Source organism: Hemiscyllium ocellatum, chromosome 39, assembly GCF_020745735.1.
Source record: "Hemiscyllium ocellatum isolate sHemOce1 chromosome 39, sHemOce1.pat.X.cur, whole genome shotgun sequence".
NCBI lineage: Eukaryota > Metazoa > Chordata > Chondrichthyes > Orectolobiformes > Hemiscylliidae > Hemiscyllium > Hemiscyllium ocellatum.
In genome coordinates, this window is record NC_083439.1 from 14,584,772 (window position 1) to 14,596,888 (window position 12,117).

Below are 12,117 nucleotides of genomic sequence, written 5' to 3' on the forward strand. Positions count from 1 at the left end.
TAACCCCTAAAACACTCATCATTTCCTCATTCTGTGATATTAACCCCAAAACACACATCATTTCCCCACTCTGTGATATTAACCCCTGAAACACACTTCATTCCCCATTCTGCGATATTAACCTCTGAAATACACATCATTCCCTCACTCTGTGATATTAACCCCTAAAACACACATTTCCCCACTCTGTATATTAACCTCTGAAACACACATCATTCCCCCATTCTGCGATATTAACCTCTGAAATACACATCATTCCCTCACTCTGTGATATTAACCCCTAAAACACACATTTCCCCACTCTGTGATATTAACCCCTGAAACACACATCATTTCCCCACTCTGTATATTAACCCCTGAAACACACATCATTCCCCCATTCTGTATATTAACCCCTGAAATGCACATCATTTCCTCACTCTGTGATATTAACCCCTGAAATACACATCATTCCCTCACTCTGTGATATTAACCCCTGAAATACACTTCATTCCCTCAGTCTGCGATGTTAACCCCTAAAATACACATCATTTCCCCACTCTGTGATATTAACTCCTGAAACACACGTCATTTTGCCACTCTGTATACTAACCCCTGAAATACGCATCATTTCCTCAATCTATGATATTAACCCCTGAAATACACATCATTTCCTCAATCGATGATATTAACCCCTGAAATACACATCATTTCCTCACTCTGTGATGTTAATCCTGAAACACACACCATTTCCTCAACCTGTGATATTAACCACTTAAACTCTCATCATTTGGGGCAGAGTTACAGAATAATGGGACACTTATTTAAAACTGACATGCAATTAAATTTTGTCTCCGACAGGATAGTGCATGCCCGGAATTGTAGGGCATCATGGAGGTTGGATCACTGAACATTTTTGAGCCCAAAAGAATAGTTGTAGCATGGGGCGTATGATCTTATCAAATGGGAGGGAAGAATGAGGGGCTGAATGGCCTATTCCTTTTTTTGTGTTCTGTATTTTAGTTCAAATAGATTGGGGATAATTATAAAAGGGACCTAATGGACAACTTTCTCATACAGAGGGTAGTGCGTGTATGGAATGAGCTGCCAGAGGAAGTGGTGGAGGCTGGTACAATTGCAACATTTAAAAGGCATCTGGATGGGTATATGAATAGGAAGGGTTTGAAGGGATATGGGCCAGGTGCTGGCAGGTGGGACTAGATTGCGTTGGGGTATCAGGTCGGCATTGATGAGTTGGACTGAAGGGTCTGTTTCCGTGCTGTATATCTCTATGACTCTATTTCCTCACTCTGAGATATTAACCCCTGAAATACACATAATTTCCTCACTCTGTGATATTAACCCCTGAAACACTCATCATTTCCTCACTGGATAACATTAACCTCTAAAATATTGGCCATTTCCTCCCTCAGAGATATTAATTTTCTAAGTGTTGGTATTTCACTTGCTAACTAACACTAACCTCAGACTGCTGTAATTTTTGCACTGACTCATGACATACAATGCACTAGAGACAGGATTAAGCCATTCACAGAAACAGGAGGAGACTGTTTAACCTCCTTGAGACTACTCTGCTATTCAATTCAATCATCGCTGATCTGCAACCAAGCTCCATAAACCCATTTACTCCTTATATTTCTTAATAACTTGGATAACACAAAACTATCAATCTCAGATTTAAGATTTACAAATGGTTCCTGCTTGTGAAAGAAGGTTCAATATTTCCAACACCTCGCTCATTGAAGTATTTCTCCATTTCACTCCTAACAACTTCACTCAGGCCTGCTATTCACCTCGGACTGACAACAACCAGAAATAATTTCTCTCTACCTCGTCAAATCTAAAAATCTTTGATCAAGCCATCTCTTGACCTTCTAAATGTTTCAGAATCCAATCATAGTTTACTTTCTCTCTCCTTGGGATTTGAGCCTTGGAGTCCAAGTGTCATTGTGTGAATCTACTCTGCATTCCTTCTGAGGCCTTCCTCAGGCATGATCCTCAGAACTCATCACCAACTGCTTCAGTGTGGCTGAAACCAGAGGGATGGCTTCTATCCACTTGTACTTCAATCCTGTATGTAAAAAGACCCAGTATTTAATTAATTTCTGTAATTATTTTCTGTAGTAGAATTTTTGTGGATCTCCACTCTTTTGGACCTCCATCCAGAACTTCAAACATGTCTCTGCCTTTCAATTACATCATGCCTCACAACAACACTGTTTTCCTTGACTTTGCTCCATGCCTTTTGCCTCATTGATGAATGTTAGGCTTTTCTTACCACAGTGTACTGAGCTATCACATGACTGAAAATACAGAACAGATGCCAACTGAGTTAAGAGGTGCAGCTTAATATGTATTCTGCACCTTTTTGCCATTTTTTATTTATATTCTTCCATTTTCTTTTTGTCAGCTACCTTCCTCGTTAGAATTCTCTGTTATAACTGATTTTCACATTCAAGAGTTCTATAGTGCTTTCATTTCAGTGCCTGTATTTAATTGCCGAACTCGTCAGTTGGGCACTAGGATTACTAAGGAGATGTAAACTCCTACATGATTAAGCCTCTTCTGCTTCCTGATGTGCATGAGCAGTGGTTAATTTCCTTCTCTCTATTACAGATTTGGCACAGTGGCTCTTGACAGAGGGAAAGTATCTCAAAGAGGTTAACAAGAAGGAAAGGTAGAGTCAAAGAGGGGGGAGATTGGAGACGGAAAGAACAAAAAAAGCACTGTTGTAGAGGGAGGGAGGTAGGGCCAAATTGAAAAAATTTCAGAGGCTTTCAAATAGAAAGAGGAACAGCACAACACAAAGAGGATGGTCTTTAGAACCATTTAGGATGAAGGGAGAATAATGTAGTGATTATAACGAGGTCAGCCAGCTGGACCCCATAGAATATGAGTCCCCTGATTGAACCAATCAGGGAGCCCTGGGCTAACAGGTAAGAAGAGGAGATTCCACAAGGTGGCGCAACATCAAGGGCTGAAGGGCCTGTACTGCGCTGTAATGTTCTATGAGTGTCAGAGATTCTGAGAATTGATTCTGAAGAGCCAGTACTAACGTCAAGGGCTGTCCATGTGTAAATAAAGGGTGACAGGATACTGGCCCCTGTGGAGTTATTTCAAATAATTAAAGAGAAGAGCTTTCAGAGGCTTGTTACAACTCTGGGTTGAGAAGATGTAACTATCTCTTCTTCTTTCTCCAGTGTTTGCTTGACCACAACAGATTGTTGAAGTTAAAAATAGTTGCAGTATCGACAATTCAGTCTGTGTTTTGCTCTGTACGATCATAAGGATTTAGAAAAACAGGTATTCTTGAGTAAAACACAATAAAAGTTAGATTTTTCTGCTAAAATCCACTCGGGTAGAAAATATTATGAACCAGAAAGTGCTTCTCAGTAATGTGAACAAACACACTCCAGAGCATGCAGAAACATGCAACTTTAGAATATCAGAGATAACTTGGCCAATTTAAAATGCAGATTTTAAAAATAAAACAAATCAGTAAAGATTCACAGATTGTATATCTGCAGGCTCTGCTAAGATGTGATCGTGTCAGTGTTGGACTGGGGTGGACAAAGTTAAAAATCACACAACACCAGGTTATAGTCCAACAGGTCTGTTTGAAAGTGCTTCTGCTAAAGCAGTTCCTTTGAAGTTGTCCGTTTTTCCCCTGGAAACTGCTGTTATAGGACTCCATTGGTTTTCAGGAGGGGCGTTGTCTGCTGCAAGGCTGGTTTCTCAGTGAGATCGAGGTTGAAGCTTAGTCCGTGTGTTGTGAAGAGAGCTGCTCATGTGGCGGCGTGCGTGTTTGCTGCTCAAATTTAAATTAGAACATTCACACAAAAGCTTGTATCACCTAAGTTATTTCCATGTTGTTTGCATATTCCAGTGAATATGGACGACAACTTATGTCGCGCAGGGCTTTCCTTTAGCCATTGCTCAGAGTCAAAGTGATATTTTTCATGGCCTAGCCATGAACGATTCAGCTTCCATTTTGAGATAGGAAGGCACTTCACAGAATCAGGGGAAATGTTACAGCATGCAAGGAAGCCATTCAGCCCATTGTGTCTGCTCTGGCTCTTCAAACAAACATCATTACTTTGAGCACTATTTCTATCCAAATTTCTAGCCCAATTTTTAAAAAATAAAAGTTCTATAAATAAGCAGCCAATGAAATTACAATTTATTATTCAAATACTCATTTACTAGTGCAGAACTTTATTACTGCTGATTAAAGCACATTGTGTCAAAGCTACTTGAATTTAGTGGGACACTTTGCAAGAATACCTATTCAAAGGGAAAAGCAACATTGGTACTGTATGAGAGGAGAGTGCTGATTAGTGGTCATATGGTCTCTCATTGATAGAGGTGTTACCACAGAGAATGCACCCATTAATGCTGACTTGCAGTTAGCTACAGCTTTGTTTTTCACATTTTAAATCAAGCACATTGACAGTGTTTGGTCAGGCCAGTGCTCTGAGACACGATCCAGCAACTAGCTCTCACCTATTTTGTTGAGTTGAAACAGGTGCAGTGCATGTATCTCATCTCAACAAAGTGGATGATGGCTATTTGCTGCTTCATGTCTCAAAGCACTGATCTGACCAAACACGGTCAATGTGTTTGCTTTAAAACTACACAATTTCTCAAACATGCCTCTGAAATTTAATGCTAAATCATGAATCTTTACCACAAGCAGCAAGGGACCCAAAACTGAGTCATGTGAAACACCACTACAAGTCACTTTCCATCTGCAAAATTATCCATCGACTATGACTCTTTGTTTCCTTTCAACTTCTCCAATCTTCTGTCCCCATACTGACATCTTCCCGATAACTCTGAATTAATGCTTCCCTCGAGCTTCTTCCACTCTACTCCGGAGGGATTTTCCGCTCATGAAAAGCTCTCTGTCTCCTTGAAATCTTTGCTGCTGTCTGCCTGTCCAAAACTGTGTCATGGAGATCTGATACATGGAATACTAAATTTGAACATTGCTGAAAAAGAGGCACGTTTTGTCAAACCTTGTCAACTTGCACTCATCAGGTCTTTTCACAGGAATTGGACAGCTTTTGCTGAATAATCGTGAATATGCAAGGAATTATGTTGACAGCCCAATTCGGATTGGGTCTGAGGAGCGCTGAAGAAGGGTTGCTCAACCTGAAATGTTAACTCTGATTTATCTCTACAGATGCTACCAGATCTGCTGAGCTTTTCCAGCAATTTCTGTTTATTATTGTTGATTAAGTTTGTCCGTCAGGCATGGGGTGCACTGTGCAGTTAATACATATTATACACGGGGTCCTGTTCTTAGAAGATGCAAAGTGCACACACTGTACCTGTTTCACCTCAACAAAATAGCTGAGAGCTATTTGCTGGATCATGTCTCAGAGCGCTGGCCTGACTAATGTGCTTGATTATAAATGTGAAAAGAAGCCTGTAGCTGACCGTCAGTCAGCAGTGCTTACACCTCTATCAGCAAGTGTCCATTTACCCACCAATCAAGTGCTCTCCTCTTATGCTGTATCAATGTTGCTTTTCCTCTTGCGTAGGTATTCTTGCAATGTATGTGTATTATAGAATCCCTACAGTGTGGAAACAATCCATTTGGCCCATAAAGTCCACACTGCCCCTCCAGAGAGCATCCCAATCCCCCTACCCTATCCCTACAACCCTACATTGTCCATCTAATCACCTAGCCTGCATATCCTTGGACATTTTGGGCAATTTAGCATGGCCAATCCACCTGATCTGTGCATCCTTGGAATGTGAGAGGAAACTGGAGCACTTGGAGGAAACCTACGTCAACACATGCAAACTCTACACAGACAGTTACCCAAGGGTAGAATGCAACCAAGGTCCCAGCCGATGTGAGCCAGCAGAGCTGAGCACTGAGCCTCTGTGTCATACATGTATAAGTTGCACATGTACCCCCACTGCATTCCCGACTGGCAATCCTAAGTGGTTGATGGTAAATAAGATGGCTATCTACCAGAGGAAGATAAATGGTTTGGTTGAGTGATCAGTAACAGGGCAAATGGAATTCGATTCAGGGAAGTATGGAGTAATTCAACTGGGGACAGAAAACAAAACCAAGGGAACATCCAGAAAGTGGGAGGATATACAAAAGGAGAGAGCAAGTGAGAGACCTTGGAGTGCATGTCGACAACTCTCTGAAGATGGCAGAGCAGGTAGATAAGGTGGCAAACAGAGCATAAGGGATGCATTCCGTCATAGAGCAAGGTGTTGAACACAACAGCCAAGCTGTAATGATGGACATGTATAAGACACTGGCTGAAAGTGAGGACTGCAGATGCTGGAGATTAGAGTCAAGAGTGTGGTGCTGGAAAAGTACGGCAGGTCAGGCAGCATCTAAGAAGCAGGAAAATGTTTTGGACAAGAGTCCTTCATCAGTAATGTGGCTGGGAGTTGAGGGGAGTGGAGAGATAATTGGGAGGGGGGTGGGGCTGGGGGAAAGGGAACTGAGAGTGCGATAGGTGGATGAAAGTGGGGGTAAAGGTGATAGGTCGGAGAGGAGGGTAGAGCGGACAGGTGGGAAGGAAGATGGACAGGAAGGACAGGTCATGAGGGCGGTGCCGAGTTGGAAGGTTGGAACATATTGCGCGGCATCAATGTGGACTTCACCAGTTTCTTCATTTCCCCTCCCCCCACCTTATCCCAGTTTCAACCTTCCAACTCGGCACCGCCCTCATGACCTGTCCTTCCTGTCCATCTTCCTTCATACCCGTCCGCTCCACCCTCGTCTCTGACCTATCACCTTTACCCCCACCTCCATCCACCTATCTCACTCTCAGCTCCATTCACCCCAGCCCCACTACCCTCCCATTTATCTCTCCAACACGTAAGCCCACAAGCCTAATTTCTGATGAAGGGCTTTTGCCCGAACCGTCGATTCTCCTGCTCCTCGGATGCTGCCTGACCGGCTGTGCTTTTCCAGCACCACACTCTCAACTATATAAGACACTAGAGTTTTGTTCTGTAAATTTTGTGGCCACATTACAGATAGAACGTAATTGCTTGAGTTAGTACAGAGGGGATTTACAAGAATATTGCCAAAGATTTCACAAAGAGAAGGCTGAAGGATGACCTGAAAGAGGTGTACAAAATAACAAAGGGTTTGGATAGAATAGACAAAAGTGACCTATTTCACCTAGAAGAGAAGTCACAGATTTAAGGTGATTCATAAAAAGCTACAAAGACACTTCAGGAAAATGGTCCTCACCCACAGGGCGGTGGCTATCTGGAATCATTGCCCTGCTTGGTGGTTGAGGTGGAAACCATCGACTCATTGTATCTGCATCTGGAGTTCTCAAGCTGCAGGTTACAGACTGGGTGCTGTTAGAGGGCATTAGAAAGGGAGGCTAGTTTATTCAGCCATGATGGACTGAGTGGCCTCTTTGTTTGCTGAAACCTTTCTATAGTTCCAAGATAATTGAAAAGGGTGAAGTTTGCAAATGAGAGCAATCAACACACTAGGGGATATGGACCTATAGAAACTGGCAAGGCTGCCTTGCCTGGTGGGACTGATCTTAGAGTGTGCAGTTCTGGATTGGCTGAAGCATGTAGGTGGGATTGGAATGGTCAATCCGCAAGACGATTATGTTGTTCCATGAGTTTCATTTATGATGATAAAATTTGGCGAAGATCTACAGAGGTATCGAGGGAATCCATTTGGTTTAATACACTGACCAGCCAAATGAAAGCACAAACATAGTGTCTTTGAAACTTGATCAGTTTCTTGGTGAACTGGCAGTGCAGTAGATGGACAGGACAGCATATGGCTGGTCAGTTACTGAAGGGCTGTGATTGAGAATAGTCAGAATGTAGATACTTACAGCAGAAATGACAGTAAAATCACATTCGCCAGCAACTGTCCTAATTAGAACATTCTTCTGGGACAATTTTCATCGTTCAGTGTCTAATGTGGCGCTCAGATTCTTGACAGTGAGTGGAGGAGCAGCCAGTGATTATCAATGGCTCCTGTGCAATCTGTAAATGCACTCTTACTTTATTGCAGAAGCCATCTTCATTTAGTACATAACAAGAAAGCAGTTGGAGTTGATTACCGACACTCACTGAGAGCATTTGTGTCTTGTTGCAGGTGATTGAATGCATCACACAGGGTCGTGTGCTGGAGAGGCCGAGAGTGTGTCCTAAGGAGGTCTACGACATCATGCTGGGATGTTGGCAGCGAGAACCACAGCAGAGGCTGAGTATCAAAGACATTCATCGGATCCTCCAGGCTCTGGGCAAGACCTCCCCCATCTACCTGGATATTCTCGGCTAGTGGTCAAAGTGCACCAGCCCCCTCCTGAATGTACTCTATCCCAACAGTAAACTTCGGCTTCATTTGGGAAATCAACAAAACAAAAGTGAAGTGCCTGCTGTATATAAAATGTACAGTTGTTTCTGAGGCAGTTTTCCTGGTACCTGCACGCAGAAAGCTCCTGTGAAGAAATCGCAAAGGAAGTTTGATTCCAAACAACATCCCTCCAAAGTGGAAACCCCCAGTCACCGTATCCCAACCCCATTGTAATGAGGACGGACGCCTCTGCCCTGGCGGGTGTGGAGAGGGGGGAGGGGGGGTGCAGAGGGGAAAATCCGCAAAGTCATTAGGATTGTGCAGCCGTCCGGCCCCTTCGGATGATCGGTTCCGACCAATTTCTTCGCCGTGAAGCCACCTTGCGACAAGGAAGCTTCACCTATTCTTGCGTTATGGAAAATTTCATCTGGTGAGCTGGCCCTGGCACGAAGCTGCCCTGCCCTCAGTGAGGGCAGTGAATTCAGGTCGGATCGGCAGCTGAAAGGAACCTGTGTCAAAAAGCATTTGGGCGACCTTTCCGAGTTCACTTATAAGGGATCGACAATGTTTGGAATGTTGTAAATCTTTTGCGGGCAATTGCCTGATGATTACAGGTTGCCCGTCTAAAATGAGGGAAGTGTGGCGGGGACACGACTCCAGGGTTGGTTTGGCTACTGAGCTGCAATACACAGTGGTCAAAGGCAGGTGCCATGATGGTTCTTATTGTCCAACCAAGCGCTTGCTGTAGATCAAATCTATACTTGGCCAGTTCTATACTTTTATTTTGTCAACCGACCGTTACTTCAAAGTTGTTGTCAGCTACCTTGTGTGCTGCAGTTATAATGCTTTAAATAGACGCCTGTATTATCCATCTGTATATTTATACGCAAAAGTCTTTTCATATTTACATTCACTTTTATTTCAAGGCTACAACACTCAGCAAAGTTTGAAGGGAAAATAAACTCCATGTTAATTATGTGGAGGCAGGAAGCGCTCTGACCCATTTCCTAAAGGTCAAAGAGTGATGAGTCTCAGACACATACACTGAGATCTATCACAGGAGGACAAGGCTAAGTGAAATCTAATCACTGTTTCCTGGTAAAATGTTTGTAGACCCTATGTCCATTTGAAATATATTGGATATTCTGCCAGTGGTAGTGACTGTTCATATGAAACTGGCAATTCCAAGTAGATGGGAGCTCATCGGTCAATGCCACTTTCCACAGTTGGCATTAATCTTGTCTCTGCAGTCAATCTCCTCCGCAGGGGAGAAAAGGTATTGTAATTCACTTGAAAGGAGTGTTGTCAGGTCAAGGGGAGGGCCTTGTGTTAAGAGGCTCAAATCCCTTAGTGAAATTTAAACAAATGCTCCCCTTGACATTAAAATGACACCAAGTGCAACTGGGCATGGCTACTGAGTTTTATAGAGCCACCAGCCTAGTCAATTGGTCTGATGTTTGTGTGAGCTGAGGGAATCGTATATTGCACTGACACCTCTCCTGCCTCTTCCTGTTGATTGACTGGCAACCTGGGTTTTGTCTGTGGACTGCCTGCCATCCAGAATGGCGCCAAATGCAGACCTGCTCCTTAGCGAAAGGATGTAAAAGACATAAAGATGGGCATTTGTGGGATATCCGAATGTGAGAATGAACTTTAAACTTGCTGAGTGTCACCACTCCTCAGCCACATTGTCGAGTTTTCTGTTAGTAGTTTTGTTCCTCAAATACTGTGCTCCCAGAGACTGACTGAATTAGCAAAGAACTAATGTTTGTGTTGTAGATGGTATTCTCCAGAAAACTAAAGGGACCTTGGGGTTGCACGGTGGTTCAGTGGTTAGCATGGCTGCCTCACAGTACTAGGAACCCCGGTTTGAATCCAGCCTCAGGTGATTGTCTGTGTAGGTTTCCTCCTGCAATCCAAAAATATGCAGGTTAGATGAATTGACCGTGCTAAATTGCACGTAGTATTCAGGGATGTGTAGGTTAGGTGCATTAGTCAGGGGTAAATATAGGGGAATGGGTCTGGGTGGGTAACTCTTCGGAGGGTTGGTGTGGACTTGTTGGGCCAATGGGCCTGTTTCCACACTGTAGGGATTCTGTGATAGTCTATGAACCTGCATTGTATCAAAGAAACCGGTGAGCTGAGTAGGCCAGTCCTCTGCCTCATCAATCTCAAGCTTCCTTTTTGCATTGAGAAAGCTTTTAACTCCCTTGTCTACAGTTCAGATTCGTACTGAAATGGAGAGAAGGTGAGGAACAGGTTGCCAATCATGCCTTGCTCTGCTATTCTCTCCCATACTTGGACGCTTACAAGGTGGGTGTATCGACAGTTCAACAAAAGATGGAAGTACTTCTGATGACAGTAATGTTTTGGAAGTCCAGGAGGACATGGTACTGTGTACAAGTAATAGCAGGCACCTCTGAAGGCTTGGCATTATAAACCTCTGAACAAGAACTCAAGGACATAAACTGTGGGGGAGATATGAGTAGCTCTGAATCACTGTGTTTACGCTGCATATTATGGGACCTACTCAACCACAAAGGCTACAGACAGTGCACTCCCTGTTTTCTGCCAATTAATCATTTTGTTTGATGGGGGTGCTCCTGTTTCAACATTACTCCAAAAGGAGCTGAGGTGTTGAAACCCGACAGAATATACTTTGTTTTGCTGTTAACTCACTATGTTTTTAATCTACAGCCAGCTTTGTCATGTTGTTTTTGGCGACAGAGAATTAAGCAACACTGTAAGGTTTTGCTGCTATGTATGACCATTCTCCTCATTGCTTCGCCGTGAACTTCCAAATCTGGATGTTCCTGAAAATCAGCTGGTTATTATTTACCCAGTTCCAGCACTTCACCCAATGAACAAAATTATTATCCTGGGAGTTACGGTTAAATGGCACTAGGATCACGGATGGGACTGACACTGACTCCAATGAACTTAATTAACAAGAGGGGGAAAAGTTACTCTGGGCAGTTAATTTGTGTGTGGCATAATCATCAAAGGGTTATTAGAATATTTCTCTTGTATCTCTTGCTATTTTATAAACACATTTCCAATTTTATTGCAAATGCTGAGCAGAGGAAGTCTTCATCAATACATTTATGACGCAACAAATGAATGTACCCCAAGAATTCTGGCACAGCCTCGGGTATGTTCTGCGATATCACAGCTAAAGGACGGTGATCTGAGAATGGGAGAGTGTTGCCAAGCTCCAGCATTTATCTGGTTCAAATCTTCATCAACAGGGAGCAGAATACAATCATTGCCCCTCTTCCAACCTCTCCACTATGTCTCCTGTTCAGAAGTACAGATGAATGGGGTATTTTTATGTGACTGTGCAACTCTAGCATTTTTTTGCCTTGGAAGTGCAGTCAGCTGGAATGCTCATTAAAGACTCATTAATTAAGGGCCCTGATATTCCATGTAGACTGGAATATGACAGTCTTTGCAGTTTGCAATATATTCATCATCTGATATCTGAGTGATTCTCTGTAAATCTTAAGCTGATTAAAAGCAGAAAAGTCTAAAAGTGTTTTGTAAAATTCTGAGTAAAAACCTTAACAGAACTTTTTTTTAACACAGACATGCCGCAGTGAACAAAACTGCAGATAAACTATCTGTTCAGACTTCATAATTGTGCTGATCAGGTAGAGCAATCATCTCAATGGATAGAAGGTAAAAGCTTAACACGGTATTATAAATCCACAGCCCCGTGACACTCAGTTAGTCAGTACGTAGCAGCCGAACTCAAAGGATTGAGTGACTGTTCTGTAACTCACTTGTAATCATCCCTCGTG

General features: G+C 43.0%; 1 protein-coding gene across 1 annotated transcript in view; it reads left to right on the forward strand.

The window, feature by feature from the left end:
* Positions 1 to 8,563, forward strand: part of LOC132834137 (NT-3 growth factor receptor-like) — a 771,032-nt gene extending 762,469 nt beyond the window's left edge. The window contains exon 17 of the mRNA XM_060852772.1: positions 8,117 to 8,563. Coding sequence (XP_060708755.1) covers positions 8,117 to 8,302 — 186 coding nt within the window. The 3' untranslated portion in view covers positions 8,303 to 8,563. The remainder of the gene's footprint in view (positions 1 to 8,116) is intronic.
* Positions 8,564 to 12,117: the final 3,554 nt, after the last annotated feature.